Below are 20,668 nucleotides of genomic sequence, written 5' to 3' on the forward strand. Positions count from 1 at the left end.
ATGTGGATGATTATTAGATGCAATATCTTTCCACAAGTTGTTATCCTGAAAGTGTTCCGCTATGGACACGTTGAGCTATATGGAGGAATTGTGTCCCATGAACTTGCAATAGGAGATCTAAAGAAAGGCTCGTCATTTAGAGGCTGTTTAGAAGAAATCAAACCGTTACATGAGGAATAGGTGACTAACCTAATGCTACCTCTCCCCAATACACATTTCAGTGGAAGTTTACTACTGCAGGCTGACCATGCTTTAATAATGAGTATAGGGGAAATAAGCAAAACACCTTATTTCTTCTCAACCCTTGCTGTTATCCAAATGTACACATAGTGGCCACTTAATGAATTCCTGTAAGATGTGTGACATTTTGTTGCAGAATTAGTATTTATCTCAAAACATGGATTGACAACCTGAAGAAGAGTTGGTGAATAGATTGTATAAGAAAGTCACTAATGCCTTCCAACTCCGCTTGATCTGATGTGAAGATTAAGAAAGAAATGAGATGTGCATAGAAATGCCAACATAATGATAATGAGTTTGTGGTCCTGGAGGTAATGCTAAGAAATTGTTATTCTAAAAACAAAACCGACTCTATTAATATTAAAAATTAAAGGATTGGATGATGATCAATGGCAAGCCCATCTATTAGCCCGTCCGTTAGCCCGTCTGTTAGCCCGTCTGTTAGCCCGTCTGTTAGCCCGTCTGTTAGCCCGTCTGTTAGCCCGTCTGTTAGCCCGTCTGTTAGCCCGTCTGTTAGCCCGTCTGTTAGCCCGTCTGTTAGCCCGTCTGTTAGCCCGTCTGTTAGCCCGTCTGTTAGCCCGTCTGTTAGCCCGTCTGTTAGCCCGTCTGTTAGCCCGTCTGTTAGCCCGTCTGTTAGCCCGTCTGTTAGCCCGTCTGTTAGCCCGTCTGTTAGCCCGTCTGTTAGCCCGTCTGTTAGCCCGTCTGTTAGCCCGTCTGTTAGCCCGTCTGTTAGCCCGTCTGTTAGCCCGTCTGTTAGCCCGTCTGTTAGCCCGTCTGTTAGCCCGTCTGTTAGCCCGTCTGTTAGCCCGTCTGTTAGCCCGTCTGTTAGCCCGTCTGTTAGCCCGTCTGTTAGCCCGTCTGTTAGCCCGTCTGTTAGCCCGTCTGTTAGCCCGTCTGTTAGCCCGTCTGTTAGCCCGTCTGTTAGCCCGTCTGTTAGCCCGTCTGTTAGCCCGTCTGTTAGCCCGTCTGTTAGCCCGTCTGTTAGCCCGTCTGTTAGCCCGTCTGTTAGCCCGTCTGTTAGCCCGTCTGTTAGCCCGTCTGTTAGCCCGTCTGTTAGCCCGTCTGTTAGCCCGTCTGTTAGCCCGTCTGTTAGCCCGTCTGTTAGCCCGTCTGTTAGCCCGTCTGTTAGCCCGTCTGTTAGCCCGTCTGTTAGCCCGTCTGTTAGCCCGTCTGTTAGCCCGTCTGTTAGCCCGTCTGTTAGCCCGTCTGTTAGCCCGTCTGTTAGCCCGTCTGTTAGCCCGTCTGTTAGCCCGTCTGTTAGCCCGTCTGTTAGCCCGTCTGTTAGCCCGTCTGTTAGCCCGTCTGTTAGCCCGTCTGTTAGCCCGTCTGTTAGCCCGTCTGTTAGCCCGTCTGTTAGCCCGTCTGTTAGCCCGTCTGTTAGCCCGTCTGTTAGCCCGTCTGTTAGCCCGTCTGTTAGCCCGTCTGTTAGCCCGTCTGTTAGCCCGTCTGTTAGCCCGTCTGTTAGCCCGTCTGTTAGCCCGTCTGTTAGCCCGTCTGTTAGCCCGTCTGTTAGCCCGTCTGTTAGCCCGTCTGTTAGCCCGTCTGTTAGCCCGTCTGTTAGCCCGTCTGTTAGCCCGTCTGTTAGCCCGTCTATTAGCCCGTCTATTAGCCCGTCTATTAGCCCGTCTATTAGCCCGTCTATTAGCCCGTCTATTAGCCCGTCTATTAGCCCGTCTATTAGCCCGTCTATTAGCCCGTCTATTAGCCCGTCTATTAGCCCGTCTATTAGCCCGTCTATTAGCCCGTCTATTAGCCCGTCTATTAGCCCGTCTATTAGCCCGTCTATTAGCCCGTCTATTAGCCCGTCTATTAGCCCGTCTATTAGCCCGTCTATTAGCCCGTCTATTAGCCCGTCTATTAGCCCGTCTATTAGCCCGTCTATTAGCCCGTCTATTAGCCCGTCTATTAGCCCGTCTATTAGCCCGTCTATTAGCCCGTCTATTAGCCCGTCTATTAGCCCGTCTATTAGCCCGTCTATTAGCCCGTCTATTAGCCCGTCTATTAGCCCGTCTATTAGCCCGTCTGTCCATCCGGCCCGTCCGTCCGACCGGCCAGCTCAGTTAATTATAACCTACTTTGTACTATTAATTGTGCTGATAGTCAATCAATGCTTTTTGTTGCTAATCCCATTTAAGAAAACAACCTGCAGATGAGTCCAGTCAGTGAATCTGGGGGAAATGATTTGTTCACTTGTTGTCCCAAGATGTTGAGTGGTGACCATTCACCAAACAAACTATGTATCTGAATATATTTGAGCTCAACAAAAATTGCTTGTTATTTTTTGATGTCTGTTTATGCAATGTTTATTGATATTGGTGCCTTGTCTAAATGGCCACAGGTACAGTGTTTCTCGGCCTGTAGAGACCCACATGTTAGGGACAACAAAGAGCTCAGCTGTGCGTGCAAAGGTCAGTGCTGTCTCTAAATCCCAGCAATTGTCTGTAACTATCTTCTCCTTGAGGCCATTGGCTTTTCCCATTTTATTTATTTTCCTCTTGAGCACCTGCTTTACATATTGCATGACAAAAAATAGCATCTTTTCTGGCGCTGACAGACCCTCTCTGTACATTTAGATTTGCAGTTTGTACTTCTTATCAAAATCAGTGACTCACTGTAGCGGTTGGCACGACACTATTCAAGTCAGGTTTGAATCCGGCACTGCCTGAGGATTTTGTATGTTCTCCCTTGACTGTGGGTTTCCTCTGGGTCCTCTTGTTTCCTCCCACCCTTCAACATGCATGTGGTTATAGGTTAATTGGTGGCATGTGGTTATAGGTTAATTGGGTGGCATGTGGTTGTAGGTTAATTGAGTATAATTGAATGGCATGGGTTTCATGGGCCGGGATCAGCTACTGCCATGCTGTAAATAAAAAGAATTTTTAAAAAATCTGTTACTGTACATCTCAATGCTGGACAAGAGTACCCTGAAAGGCTTGTCTTTTTGTATTTTCTGTTCATCTCTTTACTGGTAGGCCCAGCAGAATTAGGTGAGTGAGTTGGGTTACCAGTTTTTGTTGGTAAAATTAGAAGTTTATGCCATGAACAGTTTCTAGTTCCCAGGTACCACAACTTGAGGGAAAATGCTAGAGTACCAATATACTTTTTGGCTACCCTTGCATATTTAAATTCTGTTTAAGATAATCAGAGAGGAGCTATTTGAAAAGCATCCTAAGAGAAATGTATGGCATTGTTGCTCTGCAACATGTCCCAGATAAAAAGTCAAGCCTCAGATTTATTAATGAGCCAGGTTTATTTTATCAATGTGAGAACATTTATCAAGTGGTAAATTATTATATGTCATTCGGTTTTCCAAAGAGTGAAACACAAAAGAACTTTGAAGCTTGCAGTGCAATATACAAAAGTGCTAGAAAAACTCAGCAGGTCACACAGTATTGTTAGGAAATAAAGGGAAACCAAATATTCAGACCTGAGCCCATCATCAAGGCATGAGCAAAAAGCAGACAGGAGCCTGAATAAATTGTGCGGGGGGTGGGGGGGGGGGGAGGACAGAAGGAGAACAGGCATACGGGTAAGGGGTCATAGGTGGATATAATGGGAAGGTGGAAGAGAAAAAGGTGATATATATCACTTATCAGCTTTCTCATCTTTCACTTTCCCATTATATCCACCTATGACCTCCTGCCTGTTCTTCCCTGCCCTTTTGCCTCTCCTCCCCTCCACTATTTTTTATTCAATCACCTGCCTGCTCAGACCTAAAACATTGGTTACCATTTGTTTACTGTAGATGCTGTGTGATCTGCTGTTTCTCTAGAACTTTTGTTTATTGCATGGAAATCCCAGCATCAGCAGACTTTCCTATTTATAGATTTTGGCAAATGTAATATATGGAAATATTAATGGTTAAGTGACTCAACAGATGCAATGGGAGGGATCCAGTGTTATGGCATCAATCTTTGTTTGAACATGCATTTTAGGACACTTTTCTTGTGTTAGAAACATGATAAATCAAAATATGTGTGGCACAGAAACAGTTTGTACGTTGGAAAGCTTAGCTTTCAAAGAAAGGCCTTATTCAACTAGTCTTGATGACCCAGGTAGCTTTCTCCCTTTCCCTATGTTCTTATTTCTTCATCTTTTTGACAAGTAACACAATGACATGAAGGTCTCTCCAGACAGAATTGGATGTTGATCTTCAGGCAAGCTAAGGAGACTGCTGGTAGAGCAGGACCAATGTGAGATGCAAATGAAGATATCAGAAATGTCTGAGGGTCCACTGCTGCTTTCATCATTTCCAATGCCTCTAGCCTCGTGCCACCAGCAAATGTCTTTTCCCCTCCCTTGCAGCATTTGGAGTAAACAATTGCATTATTAGTGTTCTACTCCACTCTTCCTTCTTCAGTATTGCCCTTCTAAACAAGGGTTTGTATACCTTGTCCTTTTCCTGTCAGCCTGGTTCTCAAACACTCTAGTTCAGTGGTTTTCAACCTTTTTCTTTCTATTCACATGCCACCTTAAGTAATCCCTATGCTATAGTGCTCTGAGATTAGTAACGGGTTGCTTAAGGTGGGATGTGAGTGGGAGGAGAAGATTGAGAATCTCTGCTCTAGATCCAATTGTTACTGAAATATTTGGCTTTTTGTCATTGCCCTCTTTCCTTTGGAGTTCTGAAATGGTGCACGTAACGAGACAATTGGGTACAAGTAAAACAGTGGATTACAAACTTTTTCTTTCCACCCACTTACCACCTTAAGTAATCCCTTACAAACCACAAAGCATCTATGGCATAGGAAATACTTAAAGTGGTATGTGAGTGGAAAGAAAAAGGTTGAAAACCACCACTTTAATTTGTTTATAAATTAACTGACTACATAAACAACCAAATGAAACAGCATTTCTCTGGACCATGGTGTACACACATATACATACCATACACAGTACATAATAATTACATACATGAAGATATAATTTAAAATATATGTATATAAATATTTTGGGATGATTTACTCGGTTATGGGACAGTGTTCATCAATCTCACAGCCTGTGGTAAGGAGCTATTTCCCAGCCTGGCAGTCCTAATTTTGATGCTCCTGTACCTCCTTCCTCATGGGTGGAAAGGGTGGAAAAGATGAAGCAATAAATCATTTGTATTTGCATTAGTTACTATAGTCATGGACGTGATATTGTTTTTCCAAATTTGGGGAAACCAAATGTAGTTTGAGTGACCTCTTTGCAGAATATCCTGTTAAGTCAGTGAGTGATTTTCCTACTGTCTAATTCTCATCACACTCAAGCAACGACTTCTAATCTTTGTCTCCAATGAAATCCAATTTAAATTCGAGGAATAGTACTTCTTCTTCAAACTTGTCATATTTGCAGTCCTTGGCTCTCAATGTTGAACTTGATAAGCAGTGAGAAGGTGGAGAGTCTTGGCAGGTCAGGCACCATCCATGGGATGTCAGGTTGGGACTCCTTATCAAGACCAAATTCAGTGATTTCAAGTAATAATCAGCTGTTCCAGCCTTGTAACTTGCATTTACAGGATTCAGCTTTTTAAGCTTGTCTCTCCTCTTATATTTGCTGTTTCATTCACCACCTATTTACATCACTTTCAGGTGTAACTCACCATCCTTTATCACCCTCTCACCTCGTACAATCACCACTTCTCTCATTTTCAGCCTTTCACAGGCCTTCTCTTCCATACAATCTAGACCTTGTGCCCATTTCTCATTTTCTGTGCAACTTAAATATATTTCATTTCTTTCTTTAATTCTCAGTAAAATTCAGACTCTTAACAATTTCTCTCTCCAGAAATGCTGTCTGTCCTCTGAGAATTGACAGCATTTTGTATTTTAATTTGGCCTTTCTGTTGGCATGGGAAAATGCCCACCTGTCCGCCATCTTCCCTCGCTCTGTATTTTTTACATTTCTTTACCTGCTGACCTTCACTCCAGGAGAATTCTGCACCTAATCCACTGGCAAAGGAGGAGCTAAATCTTCTTGCACGGCTGCTGGGAGGTCTAGATGTCAAGAAACCTGTGGGCATCGAACCAGGATTTCGCCTAAATCTCTTTGGTACAGATGAGGAAGAAGAGTAAGTTAACAATGTCAATTTTTAAGTTGCTTCTTTCACAAGATTCATAAGTGCACATAGCTCTTCACCCATCCACTCTTGACAACATCCACACAGATCTGTGTCGAAACCCTCCCCATATGCACAGTAGGAAAGCTTTCTTGTGGCAAGGTTGAGGTTCTTTGAATACACTGAGCTATATTTTTTTTAAATTATGAACAGAAACAAACTATTCTCTCAACTTGCTCTTCATTTTGTGGGGGGTGGTTTGGAGATCAGTATAGTGTTATTTAGTGGCAGGATAAGTGGGAAGTTGAATATTTTTCATCTGAAAATTACTGGGGGTTTGAACTTGCTGTCTGAAGGGGTGATGGAGGCAAAAGTCTTTGCTTCCTTTAAAGTGAAGGGATGGGTGGTGGAGTCATCATCCCTTTCAAGCCTGTGGACTGAGATCTGGAAAATGTAATCCAAGTAGAGCCTCTATTTGACAGATATGGAAATGGGAGACTTTACCGTAAACTCTCACAATTGTACTTGTATGTCCTGGTAGCAACGTAAATGAGTAGCATTGCCGAAGCACCACATGCCTGTTCACCATCCTAAACTTCAATTCTTAAGAAGTCACAGCCAGTTTTGTTTTTATCTGTTTGTTTCTTGTAGCCACGCAGTGACTGTAAGGCCTCCAGAACATTCTGAGGTTGTCAACATTCAGGCCATCAAGGTGAGCAAGGTGCAAGTATATTTTCAGTGTTGTACTATTTAACGCATGGTCCTGAGATTATCGTGCCAGCTTTCTCCCCCCAAGGTGCTAAATCATGTAGATATCCATGGGCACCAGTGGCTTGTTATTAGCTCCTATAAATGCAACCGAGAGCTCAGGATGGTCAATGAAGACTGAGTGTGATGGTCTGCAAAATGGTCCCCAAGTCTGCGTTTGGTCTCACCACCATAGAAGCCACGTCAAGGGCAGTAGATGACGGTATAGATTAGAAAGTCTTGTGAATTTTTACCTCGTGTGAAAGGGCAATTTAGGTTGATGGTGAGGGAGGAGGTGTAAGTGCAAGTTTTGCAGGGGAAAGTACCCAGAGTCATGGACAGGAGGGTAGGAAGGGATGAATGGATGAGGGAGTCGTGGAAGGAGCGATCCCTGCGGAAACGGGTGGAGTTGATGTGTCTGTTGATGTGGTCAATTTTCAGCTGGTGAAAATGACAAGGATGGTGCATTGAATGCATTGGCTGGTGGGGTGAAAAGTGAGGACAAGGAACACTTACTATTGGAGGGAATGGGGGAAAAGTGGAACTCTGAGAAATGAAGGAGATGCGGGAGATAGTTCTATTGACCACATTACAATTAAGTCTCATTACTTGAGAAAGGACATTTTGGATGACGTGGAATGAAAGGCTTCTTCTTGAAAACAGAGGAAAAGGATGGGATCTATACTGGACCAAATGTAATAGATGTGTAGTCACAGGAGCTGTGGGAGTCGGTGGGTCAATAGATGGCTTGTCTCTTGAGATGGAGACGGAGATCTAGAAAGGGGAGATAAATATCAGATATGGTGTGGAATTTCTGAGAGGGACCAAAGTAAATGGCAAAGTTGGTTTTTTAAAAAATTTTGAGATCTGCATGGGTTCAGGAAAAGGTGCCTATGGAGTCATCAGTGTGATGGAGGAAGAGTTTGGTGGTCATGCCAGGGTGGGTTCGGAACAAAGACTTCCACATAGCTAACAAAATGGAAGCAAGGGCCCTAGATATAAAGGAAATGAGAGGCATCAAAAATGAAGTTATTCAGGATGAGAGAAAGTTGTACCAGGCAGATGAGTGTTGGTGGAAGGAAACTAGCCAGAGCATTGGTACAGGAAGAAGTGGAAAGCTTTGAGACCTTCTTGATGAGGACAGAGGTGTACAAATTGGAAATCTGATTTGACATGTTTTAAGATATTTAAATCCTAGATCACTGTGGTGTTCAGCATTTTGGATCTTGGTTAGAAAAGTGCGCTGAGCTGAATTATCATATCAACTTTGATCTTGTTGACTGATGGAACAAACTTAAGGAGAATATTCAAGTCATGTAATTCTATTCTGTCACGTCCTGTGGTAGACAATCGTAGTCCCCAAAAGGGGTCACTAGATGGCAATTATGAGTGAGTATTGCAGCCAAACTGTGCTCTCTTCCTCACAGTGGAGGTGACATTTTAATTTCTCTGTTGGTGATTCAGCAAAGAACCCAGAGATGCACTTCAACAATATCACCTTCTCACAGGCATTTTATTTCCTTTCATAAAATGGTAGACTGCTAATCACATGATTGTGCATTCTCCTTCCCAGGACCAGCAGCAGCGTGAAGAGTTGGTGCGAATTATGGCAGAGTTCTCTGTGCAAGAGCAGCAGCCCAGGCACACCTGCAGCAAAGGAGATGATCTCCTGGCCATGATGGACAACCTGTGACCTTCCAGTCAGCAGCTTTGATATTGTAGGCTGTCCAGCACTGGTTCATTGCCTCTAAAAACTGAACATTATTTTTATTAATAGCTCACTTCTGATGAACTCCTGTACCGTTTTGTGCACCTTTGGACAATTTAATCCAGTTAAGTTCACTGTGTAAATAGCAAATATTAAATGAGCTTGACTGTAATCGTGCTTGCCAATGAGTTTGCCCCTCCGAACCTGGATTGAGGATGATGAAGCAATGAGGTAGGTTCACAAAATGAAGAAGCAGGACAGAAGGAATTAGTTGACTTCATTTTGGATTTTTAGAAAGATGTATCTACAGTATTTGTGTATTAATTTACTTTCCCAGAGTCCTCATCAGTGAAATTCAAAGTGAATTCACTCGTGTCCTGTGGTGTGGGTAAAGTATCCATTAGAGTGGCTGGGGAAAAATAGAAGTGGTATAAATGTTGAACAAAAAAAATCTATCGATACTGGAGTCAAGTACAATGCACAAATGTGCTTGAAGACTCAGCAGGACACAAAGCAAGGAAAAGGTAACCAATGTTTTGGACCTGATCCCCTTGTCACAAATTTCCTGAAACGTTGGTTACCTCTTACTTCCTATAGATGCTGCACGACTTGCTGAGTTTCTCCAGCTCTTTTATGTATTGCAAGTGATATGAATCAGGTCCACATGGTTTTGTCAAGGCCAGATTCTGTCTGACCAATGTGATAAAGGTTAATGAAGGAACATAGAACTGTGCAGCACAGGAACAGGCCCTTGTGTCTAAATGTTGCTTAAACATTGCTCTCGTATCTGCTTTCACCACTTCCTCGGCACTTTTTTGGATACTGGTCACTCTTGGGCTGGGTGGGGGGAAGAATTGGGGAAGAGAGACATTTACATTAAACTTTACCTCTTTCGCCTTCAATCTATGCCCTGTAATATTTGACATTTCCACCTGGGGGTGGGGGGGGGGGGTGGGGGGAGGAGGAGGGAGATGTGGACATAATCTATTTACCTTATTTAGGCATCTCAAAATTTTGTATACTTCTACTTGTATCAGGTCACCCCTCAGCTTCTGACACTTCAATGGAAAAATATTCCAAGTTTGCCCCATCTCTCCTTATGAACTAGCAGCTTCCTGGTAAACACCTGCACTCTTTCCACATCCTTCCTGAAAAGCAGCAACCAGCACTGCATGTGTCACCTCAGCAGAGTCTTGTACAGTTGCAACATGACTCTCCAACTTTTATGCTCAACACCCTGACTGCTATGCCTTCTTTTCAAGCCTGATGTACAATTGTTGCCACTTTCAAGCTTTGTACTTGTGTCTCTGGACATCAGTGCCACATGTGATCCTCTCAAAGTGCAACACCTTACTTATGCAGATTCAACCCATCTTATTTCTTTGTCCATATTTCTAGCTAGCTTGTATCCTTTTGAATCCTTTGACAACCTTCCTCACTATCCCACAGCCCTGTTAGATGCTAATTTTTTGTGTTATCTGCAAACTTTCTATATCAGACCACCTCAATTTTTTGGGTTTATATCCAACACAAGGGTCTCACCACTGATCCCTTGTGGTGCACCACTGGTCCCATATCAGTGTCAGAATAATATTCCAACACTACCCTGCCTTTTATAGCCAAGTCACGGGTTGTTTCTGAATTTCCCAACATCATCTTGTTTGTTAATACTCGAAGCAACAATGACTCCTTTCAAAATCATTACAAATCGTCCAAGAAACCTGAAGTATTCCACTTTGAACAGTAAATTTGTAAAATGCTAGAGAAACAGAAAATGCCATTGATTTTTTTAAAAGTTGAGTTTAAATAATTTTATTAATTGTTTATTAATAGGCAATAAAATGTTGGATGAATAGAAGTGTTCATGATCTGGACAGCTATATTGCAATTGCCCAACACATGAATGGTGTACAAGAGGAAATATTTTGCAGGTGTGACAGACCTAGAGGACTCCAAAACCCAGCAGCAATAGAAATTCACCAAGACAAATGGTTAAACAAAAGTTGCTTTTAATTATCTTTAAACATGAAAACAGGATCAAACTTGACACTACTGACTTACCTAACTTAACCCCCTTCTAATTCTAAGTGCATGTGTATGTAATGTGTGTCTAAGTTCAGAGATTCACAGTCCAATCTCACTCCTCCTCCAAGTTCACCAATATCAGGCAATTATTATACTGTGCACAGAATTTAACATTCATGAATCTTCACCAGGCTTTGGTGCTTGAAAAGTAAATGGTTACCGCTCAGGAAGATTCTTGTCAGTTTTCAGAGAGAGATTTGTTGCTCATTGGACATGAACTGATTCCTTCCAATTAGCCACTTCAGTGTCTTGCCGAAGAAACTTGCCCCATCAGGGTTTTCCAGATGATAGCCTCTTTCTTTCAGGTCACCATGGAGTTCCTTTTCTGTTTCCCTTATTTCAGGCAAAACATTATTTCAGCCATATCCTCTTGTGTGGACCACAAGGGGTTTGAACAGGCTGAACTCAGAACTCGCAACCTGTCTTCAAAATTGGGTTTCAAACAAGCTGCCAGCTTCCCATGCTGCAGAAATCAGTTCTCTCTGCGAGAGAGACCGACCAAACAGGTTTTCTCTATAAGAAAACCACATGACCTTAGAACAGCAAACTGCACTGAGACATCTGTTACTTTCCAAAACAATAATCCATTACTCCACAGCAGGTTCAATGAACTCCTACTTGTGAAGTCCTTCTGCAAAGCAGTTTCCATTGTCTTTACAAAGGCACTGGGAGCCTGGATGGTCTGGCTTGAGCAGAGCTCTGGCATTTTAAATATAATCTCCTTTAAAACATTCAAGTTCGTCCAACCTTGTCTAATCCAGACAACATCCCAGGCACCCTCTGCTGTATCCTCCCCAAAATTTCCACATCCTTCCTGTGATAAATGAGCAGGGCGACACACCCCTAGTGTTACCTCCCCATGGGTCGAAACGACTGCAGCATTCCTATTCAGCGCATGGACCGATGAGGGCAAGTGTGCTGTATAACTTCAATGCTACCCTGTCCACTTGTTTTGCTCCTCTCAGGGACCTATGGACTGGCACCCCATGATCCCTCAGTATCCCTATGGGTCCTATCATTTACTCATCAATCCTGTTGAAAGACAGTGGAGTCTGCTGGAATGTGGGCCATGGTCAAAGTAGAGGACTCAGCTCTGAGTCATTTCTGTGTCAGTGGAAACTAAACAACCAAAGGTGAAATGTGGGTTGATTCTTTGTCAAAGCAATGCTGCAAGTTCAAAGCCAGGTCGTTTAATTAAAGCACTAATGAGGAGTAGGAAAAGAGGTTCAATGGCATTGTCAACAGTTACTAATAAATATACTGTATCTAGAGAGGGTGTCCAGGTAGATGGGTGATGGTCCAAGTTTAGGCTGAAGGCATCAAGCCAAAGGAATTGGCACAGAGGGAGTATCAGAATTCAATGTAATGTCGAGCTCAGAATCCATTCAAATGGCATAGCAGGATGAAGGACTCTGCGGATGGTTGATCGGGATCAGAGAGGTGAAGATTAAAAGGGACTGGGAGAGGGTCGGGGTCTGAGGAAGGGTGGGGGGGGGGGTCTGAGGAAGGGTGGGGGGGGGGCCTGAGGAAGGGTGGGGGGGGCCTGAGGAAGGGTGAGGGGGGGGCCTGAGGAAGGGTGAGGGGGGGGCCTGAGGAAGGGTGGGGGGGGGCCTGAGGAAGGGTGGGGGGGGGGCCTGAGGAAGGGTGGGGGGGGGCCTGAGGAAGGGTGGGGGGGGGGCCTGAGGAAGGGTGGGGGGGGCGGCCTGAGGAAGGGTGAGGGGGGGGCCTGAGGAAGGGTGGGGGGGGGGCCTGAGGAAGGGTGGGGGGGGCGGCCTGAGGAAGGGTGGGGGGGGGGCCTGAGGAAGGGTGGGGGGGGGGCCTGAGGAAGGGTGGGGGGGGGGCCTGAGGAAGGGTGGGGGGGGGAATGCACCCTCCCCCCTCCCTCCCTCCCTCCCATCGGCAACGTCAACGCGTTTGGCCAAGGCTGGGCGGGCCTTGCCGCTGCGGGACGACCCCAACCAGGAGGAGCGTCCACCTGCCTCTCCCTCCGAGGGAAGGCGGCCTGACGGTGAGAGGCGGGAGAGGTGCAGCCCTCCCACCGCCGCCAGCGCTCAGTCGGCAGCCTCCGCCTCCCATCGCGCCGGAACCCAGGCTGGAGGGGCCCTGCTGCCGATGGCCGACGAGTCGGGCGCTCGTTGACCAGTAAGTTAACTTTCCGACAGCGGAGTTGGCGGCCGGGGTTGGGGGAGGGGAGGGTGGGGGGTGGCGGGCTGTCCGCATCGCTGCCGGCCTGGGGCCTGGGGCCTGGGGCCTGGGGCCTGGGGCCTGGGGCCTGGGGCCTGGGGCCTGGGGCCTGGGGCCTGGGGCCTGGGGCCTGGGGCCTGGGGCCTGGGGCCTGGGGCCTGGGGCCTGGGGCCTGGGGCCTGGGGCCTGGGGCCTGGGGCGAGAAAGGCTCCCTCTCACTACTTGGAGGCCTCAAACAAATGAGGCATGAGCTTCCGATAAAACACACACCTCAGGCCAGGTGACCAGGGCAGAGCCAAAACAGGCCATTCAACCCATCCCATCTTTCCCACCAATCAATCATGAGCTGGCCTATTTCCCCATGACCTTTGATGCCCTGGCTCATCAAGAACCTCCTGCTCTCTGAGTTACACCACCCCCCCCACCCCCCACCCACCCCCCCCCCACCCCCCACCCCCCCCCCATGGCCCGGCATCTGCAACCGCCTCTGCAAAACCAAGGGTTTTCTGGAGTCGACCTGCTCCTCTTTCCACAGATCTGCTGCCTGTCCTGATGAGCGTTTCCAGCATCTGTCATTTTTTTTTTGTTGCTTTCTCCTAGCTCCTAGGAAGTTTGGATGTGTGCTTAATGACCTTTGCAGCTGAAAGGATCTTTTTATTGTCACATGATAATACTTTAAAAATGCAATAGACGAAGATCTAATTCAACTTTTACCTCCTGTAAGGCAAATGACGAATCACCATGAGCATTGCCCGGTGCCCCTGACAATAGCAGAAAGAGAAGCAGAGAGTCCCTTCAGAGGCGCCGAGTGGACGTGGATTCGCCTCCAGCGCTCCCACAGCCTTTGCAGCTGCACAGACTCCAATTCAAACCATCTGGCAAAGCGAGCTCCAGATTCAACCCTCTGACACCATTAGGAAGCCTTCAGCGCCCGAGGCCCTTTGGGAACCGCCTTGTCCTCAGCACCCTCTCAAATCCCAGTTCCGATACCTGGTTTTAATAAGCCAGTCTCCCACAGCTGTGTGCGTCCTTCAGCCACTGAGCCCTTCACCAGTCCGCTGCCCTGAAAAGGTCATCTCTAAAATTCTCTTCGTCCACAGAGGTGTTCTCCCTGTTTCTGGTGCCCTGTGCTGGAACGCTGCTCCCCCTGAGTCTTCAACCCCCTCGTGGTACACTGCCCAGCACAGGCCACTTTTTATGCTGTAAATGATTTGATTGCGGAATCAATGCCGACGATACAAAGATAGGTGGAGGGACAGGTAGTGTGGAAGAAATAGAGAGGCTGCAGAGAGATTGAGATGAGGAGAACAGGCAAAGAAGTGGCAAATGAAATACGATGTTGGAAAATGTCCAGTCGTGAAATTTGGAAAAAGGAATAAAAGGGCCGACTATTATACGGATGAAGAGAAAATTCAAAATTTGGAGGTGCGAAGGGACTTGGAAGTCTTCATGCAGGTTACGAAGGTGCGAAGGGACTTGGAAGTCTTCATGCAAGATACAAAGGTGCGAAGGGACTTGGAAGTCTTCATGCAGGATACAAAGGTGCGAAGGGACTTGGAATTCTTCATGCAGGATATGAAGGTGCGAAGGGACTTGGAAGTCTTCATGCAGGATACCCTAAAGATGAACCCAAGGTTGAGTGTTGTGAAGAAGTTTAAATGCAATGTTAGCATTCATATTGAGAGGAATAAGATCCAAGAGCAGGATGGGATGTTGAGGCTTTATGAGACCTCACGGAGTATGGAGCACAATTTTGGGGCTCCTTATTTAAGAAAGGATGTGCTCGCATTGGAGATGCATTAGAGAAGATTCACAAGAATTATTCCTAGAATGAAGGGATTAGCATATGAGGAATGTTTGACCGCTCTTGAACTGGACTCCTTGGAGTTCAGAAGAATGAGGGGGCACCTCATAGAAGCATTTTGAATGATGAAAGACCAGGACAGAGTAGATGAGGCAAAGTAGTTTCCCTTGGTAGGGGAGTCTAGGACAAGAGGGGACAAATCAGTATTTAAGGGCTCCCATTAAAACCGAGGTGTGGAGGAATTACTTTAGCCAGAGTTATGAACCTCTGGAATTTGCTACAATGGGTGGCAGTGGAGGCCAAATTATTGTGTATATTTGAGGCAGAGAACAGGTATATGAATGGTCGGGGTGTCAAAAGTTAGGGGAGAAGGCAGGGCAGTGAGGCTGAGTGAGAGAATGGGTCAATTCATGATGGAATGGTGGAGCAGACTTGATGGGTCAAATGGCCTGCTTCTGTATCTTATGGTCTTATTTCTGGTTGCTAAAGACCATTACCTTTCAGCTGTGTTTGTATTTCATGATCTACTTGTATTTTCCTTTCAGATTCCAAAGCTGCTCTGTCACAGTGTGGTCATCAGGCTTGATTTCTCACCTTCCTTAAGGTGATTGCACTGATTGAGCATCATGTCGGTGAGCCACTCCATTAAAGAGCGAACAATTTCAGAGAACAGCCTCATCATCCTTCTTCAGGGAATGCATGGCTATGTTACAACAGTGGAGCTAAGAGATGAGAGCTCTGTGAGGGGACAAATTGTTAACGTTGATGCATTTATGAATGTCCGTCTTTCTGAAGTGTCGTACACTGACAGGGGAGGCAAGGTCTTGCAACTGGATGACTTTTTTGTCACTGGAAGAAATGTACGTTATATTCACATTCCAGATGAGATCAACATCACTGAGACCATCCAATGTCAACTGCAGAAAATTCACCGCATACGAAATTTTGGGGGGAAAGATCGTGGAAGAAAAGAATTTCCATCAAGAAAATAATGATCCCAGAGAAGTAGAATTGGGTTTATGGTTTGAGGTGCACTAGGGGAAAAGGGGATGAAGATTGACATGTAAGGAAAGGGGATCAGGGGTGAGAGGTATATCAGGGTGAAAAATCAGGATTGTGAGGCACAGGATGGGGGATTGGAATCAACACTGGTGTGTAGTGACATGGGTGAGCACCACCTACGTTCCCAAATCAGTTCAGTTGGCAGTATCTTCAAACGTGAATGTGGAAACTATTGGTTAAAATTCCATCACGTTTTGCTTTCCAAAGCAAAACTGAAAGAAAACTGCTTTGCTGACTCCAGCCTTTTCTGAATGATACGTTAAATTGAAACACCAATGTGGTTTTGTGATTCATGTGGACATAATTGGAAGAACCTGGCCTGAAGTCCTCAATGACATTCATAACTCAGTACCAAGAATATCATTTTCACTCTGGGTCATTGCAATGTGATGGGTTTTTGCTACACTTGGTGATATCAATCCAAAATTATTTGTTCCACATTATGTTTTTGGGGATCTCTCTGATGAACTATAAATCACTATTGTACCTTTTCATTCTGACAGTGTGCAACTGCATGAATTTCCTAACAAATAATTGAAAGATGACGATGGGATTTCCTGAAGCACCTGCAAGTTGAGCAGTGCTGTCACGCAGGCGGTTCCTTTCTCTACTGCCATTGCTCAAGTGAGCTTGATTCTTTGTGCACGTGTACCACATGCGGCCTATAGAGTTCAGCAGTGGGAAAAAATCAGTGCTCAGTGTTCTGGCATAATTTGGCACTTACCCCAGTTTACCCTCCTGTAGAATCACATCACTGTTGACGCATTTCACTGTAGTGAAGTGTACTTCCCTTAATTCACCATTTCAAATTACTCCTCTATAAATGATTCAACAAATACTTATCACCACCTTCTCCACAAGGTAAAGTACACTGGCAAGAGCTCCTATGTGATGAGACAGCGTAGATATTCATGTAAAAAAAAATTGTAATCAACAACCCAGTACCAATGTTGTCTTTAAATATCTATGGTTGTTGCAGGCACTTGCAGTTTTATATTTAATACCCGTCAATCATTTCACTTCTGCATCCAATGATCATGCTGACAGCTGAACAATAGAACAGTTCAGCATAGGTTCAGGTCCTTCAGTCACCCAACATGATGCCAGTCTAACAAATCTCATCTTCTGTACATGGTTTACATCAGGCATTCTCATCAGAGTCCTAGGGTCCCCCTGGGGGCCACAGCACATTTAAGTAAAACCCTTGTTTTCTTCCACCACACATAAATATGTTTCTTATGTAGTGGGTAAGAGAGAAGAAACCAAAACCTGACGTTCACAGGAAAGGGGACCTATAAACCTTGAGCAGAGTGCGGGATGGTGGGGAGCACAGCTGAAAAAAGGTTGAAAATGGCTATTACTACCTTGATTAAGGGCATTGGTTCTTTATCTTTGCTATATAAAGTGCAGTGTTGGACCTGATAAGTTTCTCCAGCTTTGGTTTTACTGAGAGTGGCTTGTTTACATCCCTCTTGTTCGTCATTTGCTGCCATATCTGCTTCCTCCACTTCCCCTGGCGACACATACCAGACAGCTACCATTCTCAGTTTTTTTTTTAAATTGCCCCAGACATCTTGTTTAAACTTTCTCCCTCTCAGTTTAAGTCTATGCTCTCTAGTAATTGACATTTACACCCTTGGAAGAAGGCTCCATGCCTCTCATAATTTTATAAACTTCTATTATGTTGCCCTCTTAGCCTCCGATGCTGCAGAGCAAATAATTCAAGTTCATCCAACCTTGTCTAATCCAGACAACATCCCAGGCACCCTCTGCTGTATCCTCTCCAAAATTTCCACATCCTTCCTGTGATGTAATGAGTAGAACTACACACAATACCCCTAGTGTTACCTCACCATGGGTAGATACGACTGCAGCATGGACCGATGAGGGCAAGTGTGCTGTATAACTTCAATGCTACCCTGTCCACTTGTTTTGCTCCTCTCAGGGACCTATGGACTGGCACCCCACGATCCCTCAGTATCCCTATGGGTCCTATCATTTACTCATCAATCCTGTTGAAAGACAGTGGAGTCTGCTGGAATGTGGGCCATGGTCAAAGTAGAGGACTCAGCTCTGAGTCATTTCTGTGTCAGTGGAAACTAAACAACCAAAGGTGAAATGTGGGTTGATTCTTTGTCAAAGCAATGCTGCAAGTTCAAAGCCAGGTCGTTTAATTAAAGCACTAATGAGGAGTAGGAAAAGAGGTTCAATGGCATTGTCAACAGTTACTAATAAATATACTGTATCTAGAGAGGGTGTCCAGGTAGATGGGTGATGGTCCAAGTTTAGGCTGAAGGCATCAAGCCAAAGGAATTGGCACAGAGGGAGTATCAGAATTCAATGTAATGTCGAGCTCAGAATCCATTCAAATGGCATAGCAGGATGAAGGACTCTGCGGATGGTTGATCGGGATCAGAGAGGTGAAGATTAAAAGGGAGAGTGAACACAGCAAGGGTTGGGACTGGGAGAGAGATGGGGCCTGAGGAAAGTGAAGCTGAAGACCGTTTATGGGAATGGAAGAGTTGGTGAAGTTAATAATCTTTGGCATCTGAAAGGTAGGAGAAAGACAGTCTTGATGAAGGACTCTGACCCAAATATTGACAATTTTCTCCCACTAATGCTGCTCAACTCGCTGAGTTCCTTCAACAGGTTGTTTTGTACTGTGAATTATTTCAAAATTAATTAGTTGTTCTTGGAATCACTTGGAGGCTGTTCCAGAATAATATGCAATACACTGAACTCAAAATCTCAAGTAGCTTCCAACAGCTGAAGCAGACCTGTGATTGCATTCGACAATCAATACACAAAAGTGGAGAAACTCAGCAGATCCTGCAGCATCCTAGGAAAAGCAATAACCAGTCGACATTTTTGCTTTCTCTCTAGATGCTGCAGGACCTTCTGAGCTCCTCCAGTGGTTTTGTGTACTGTATGAGACCCCAGCATCTGCAGACCTCATTTACTCACAGTACATTAATCTTGGTGTTTTATGGAGCTCTCCTGCTTTATTATTACAGCCAAATTATCACCAGAATCTCCTGTCATGAACATGTCACAAAATTTGTTCTTTTGTTGCAGCATTACACAGTGCAAATATTGCTAGAAATCATTTTTTTTTAAATTAGTGCAAAGAGAAAGTGGGGTAGTGTCTGTGGTTCATTGTTCAGAAATTTGATGGTGAAGGGGAAGAAGCTGTTTTGTACCGACCATTGGGTGTTGGTCTTCAGGCTCCTATACCTCCTTCCTGATGGTAACAGTGTGAAGAGGGCATGGCCTGGGTGGTGAGTTTCCTTGAGGATAGAGGCTGCTTTCTTAAGGCACCACCTCTTGCAGATGTCCTCAATGGAGTGATGACTGATGGCCATGATGGCGCTGACCTCGTTCATGACACTCTAGTCTTTTCCTGTCCTATGCATTGGCACCTCCATTCAGTGATGCAATGTCAGAATGCTCTCCATGGTACACTTGCAAGTCTTTGGTGACATAACAATTTAGTGGATCGAATGGTAAGACGCTGTGCAGTTTAAACCTACTGACGCAGGGAACATAGACTGCTGCAAACTGTGGAGCAGATTGCGGAAGACACATGGGAGGCCATTGGAAGCACTGCTGAAAGGCAGGTGTGGAAAATGGGCCAGCATCGAGGTTAGACTGAGAGTTAACCCCTTTCAGGCCTGCGCTCCTGACAATTCTACTCTCAAATGTAGGATCACTGGATGACCTGAGACTGCATCTGAACCAGAGAGAACTGCAGGGCTGCTGTGCTCTGTTGATTACAGGAACGTGACTCCATTTCGTGATATTTTCTATCTCTTTGTAGTACAACTCATCGATGTTGCTGATGAGGCCAACGACTGTTGTCATCTGCAAACGATAACACTGTTGGAGCTGGATCTAGTGATGCAGTTGTGGGTCAGTCGTGTGATCAGAAGCACCTAGCTCTGAGGAGCGCTGGTACTTGACGTTCTGCTGCTGACCCCAGACACACTGTGGTCTTTCTGTTAGGAAGTCCAGGATCCAGTTGCAGAGAGAGGTGTTGAGTCCCAGCAAGGACAGCTTGTCTACCAGCCTCTGGGGAATGATCACATTAAATGTCTCGCTGATGCCAATGAATTGCAGCCTGGAGTATGAGGTGTCATTCTCTAGATGGGACAGGTTGGAGTGAAGGGACAAAGCTATAGCATCATCTGTGGAACAGTTTCTTCTATAGGCACATTGAAATGGGTCCAGCGTCTCTGGGAGGTGTGCTTTGATTGTATTCCATCACCAGAAGCTTGAAGCATTTCACAACGGTAGAGGTAGTCATCTAGACCTATGATAAATGCGTCTTGGGTACCTGTTCTTCTCTTCTTTATTCTCCTTAAATTTGAATTTTAAAAGTATTGCCTGAGAATCTGGAAAATCCAGACCAAACCCAATCCCCAAACAGTTCAGATTTTAGGATTTTTACTGTAGTATTAATGTCATATGTAAATTCAGCGGTTCGTTAAGTAACTGAATCAAGACCATTGTGGACTGCTGACTGATGTAGCCAAAACTGTAGATGAAAATAAAGCCAGATGTTTACCAAGAGTGCAGAGTTCATTTTGGAAAATCACTTTGATGATGGAAACGTGGTTATGTATCTGCCTTGGCTACATAAAGGACACTGTTTGACCTGCTGATTTTCTCCAGCATTATGTGTTTTTACTTCACCCACGGTGTCCACAGAATTCTATGATTTACCTCTTGCACATAATTAATATCCTTCCTATGAGATGCCTGCTATTTATATCGTTAACTTTCATCACTCATGCATCAT

At 45.1% G+C, this 20,668-nt stretch overlaps 2 protein-coding genes across 3 annotated transcripts in view; both read left to right on the forward strand.

Moving 5' to 3' along the window:
• The window catches only part of oscp1b (organic solute carrier partner 1b), a 38,633-nt gene extending 28,040 nt beyond the window's left edge, over positions 1-10,593 (forward strand). For both annotated transcript variants that reach the window (XM_069895898.1, XM_069895899.1), the window contains exons 7-10: positions 2,579-2,648; positions 6,153-6,292; positions 6,932-6,992; positions 8,601-10,593. In XM_069895898.1, coding sequence (XP_069751999.1) covers positions 2,579-2,648; positions 6,153-6,292; positions 6,932-6,992; positions 8,601-8,720 — 391 coding nt within the window. In that variant the 3' untranslated portion in view covers positions 8,721-10,593. The remainder of the gene's footprint in view (positions 1-2,578; positions 2,649-6,152; positions 6,293-6,931; positions 6,993-8,600) is intronic.
• Positions 10,594-12,716: 2,123 nt separating this feature from the next.
• On the forward strand, positions 12,717-20,439 carry LOC138741593 (U7 snRNA-associated Sm-like protein LSm10). Its single transcript, XM_069895900.1, has 2 exons — positions 12,717-12,962; positions 15,354-20,439. Exon 2 carries the CDS (start codon positions 15,435-15,437, stop codon positions 15,798-15,800), a length of 366 nt encoding a protein of 121 aa, XP_069752001.1. The 5' UTR covers positions 12,717-12,962; positions 15,354-15,434; the 3' UTR covers positions 15,801-20,439.
• The last annotated feature ends 229 nt before the right edge of the window (positions 20,440-20,668 follow it).

Source organism: Narcine bancroftii, chromosome 8 (genome assembly GCF_036971445.1).
Source record: "Narcine bancroftii isolate sNarBan1 chromosome 8, sNarBan1.hap1, whole genome shotgun sequence".
In the NCBI taxonomy this organism is placed as follows: Eukaryota; Metazoa; Chordata; class Chondrichthyes; order Torpediniformes; family Narcinidae; genus Narcine; species Narcine bancroftii.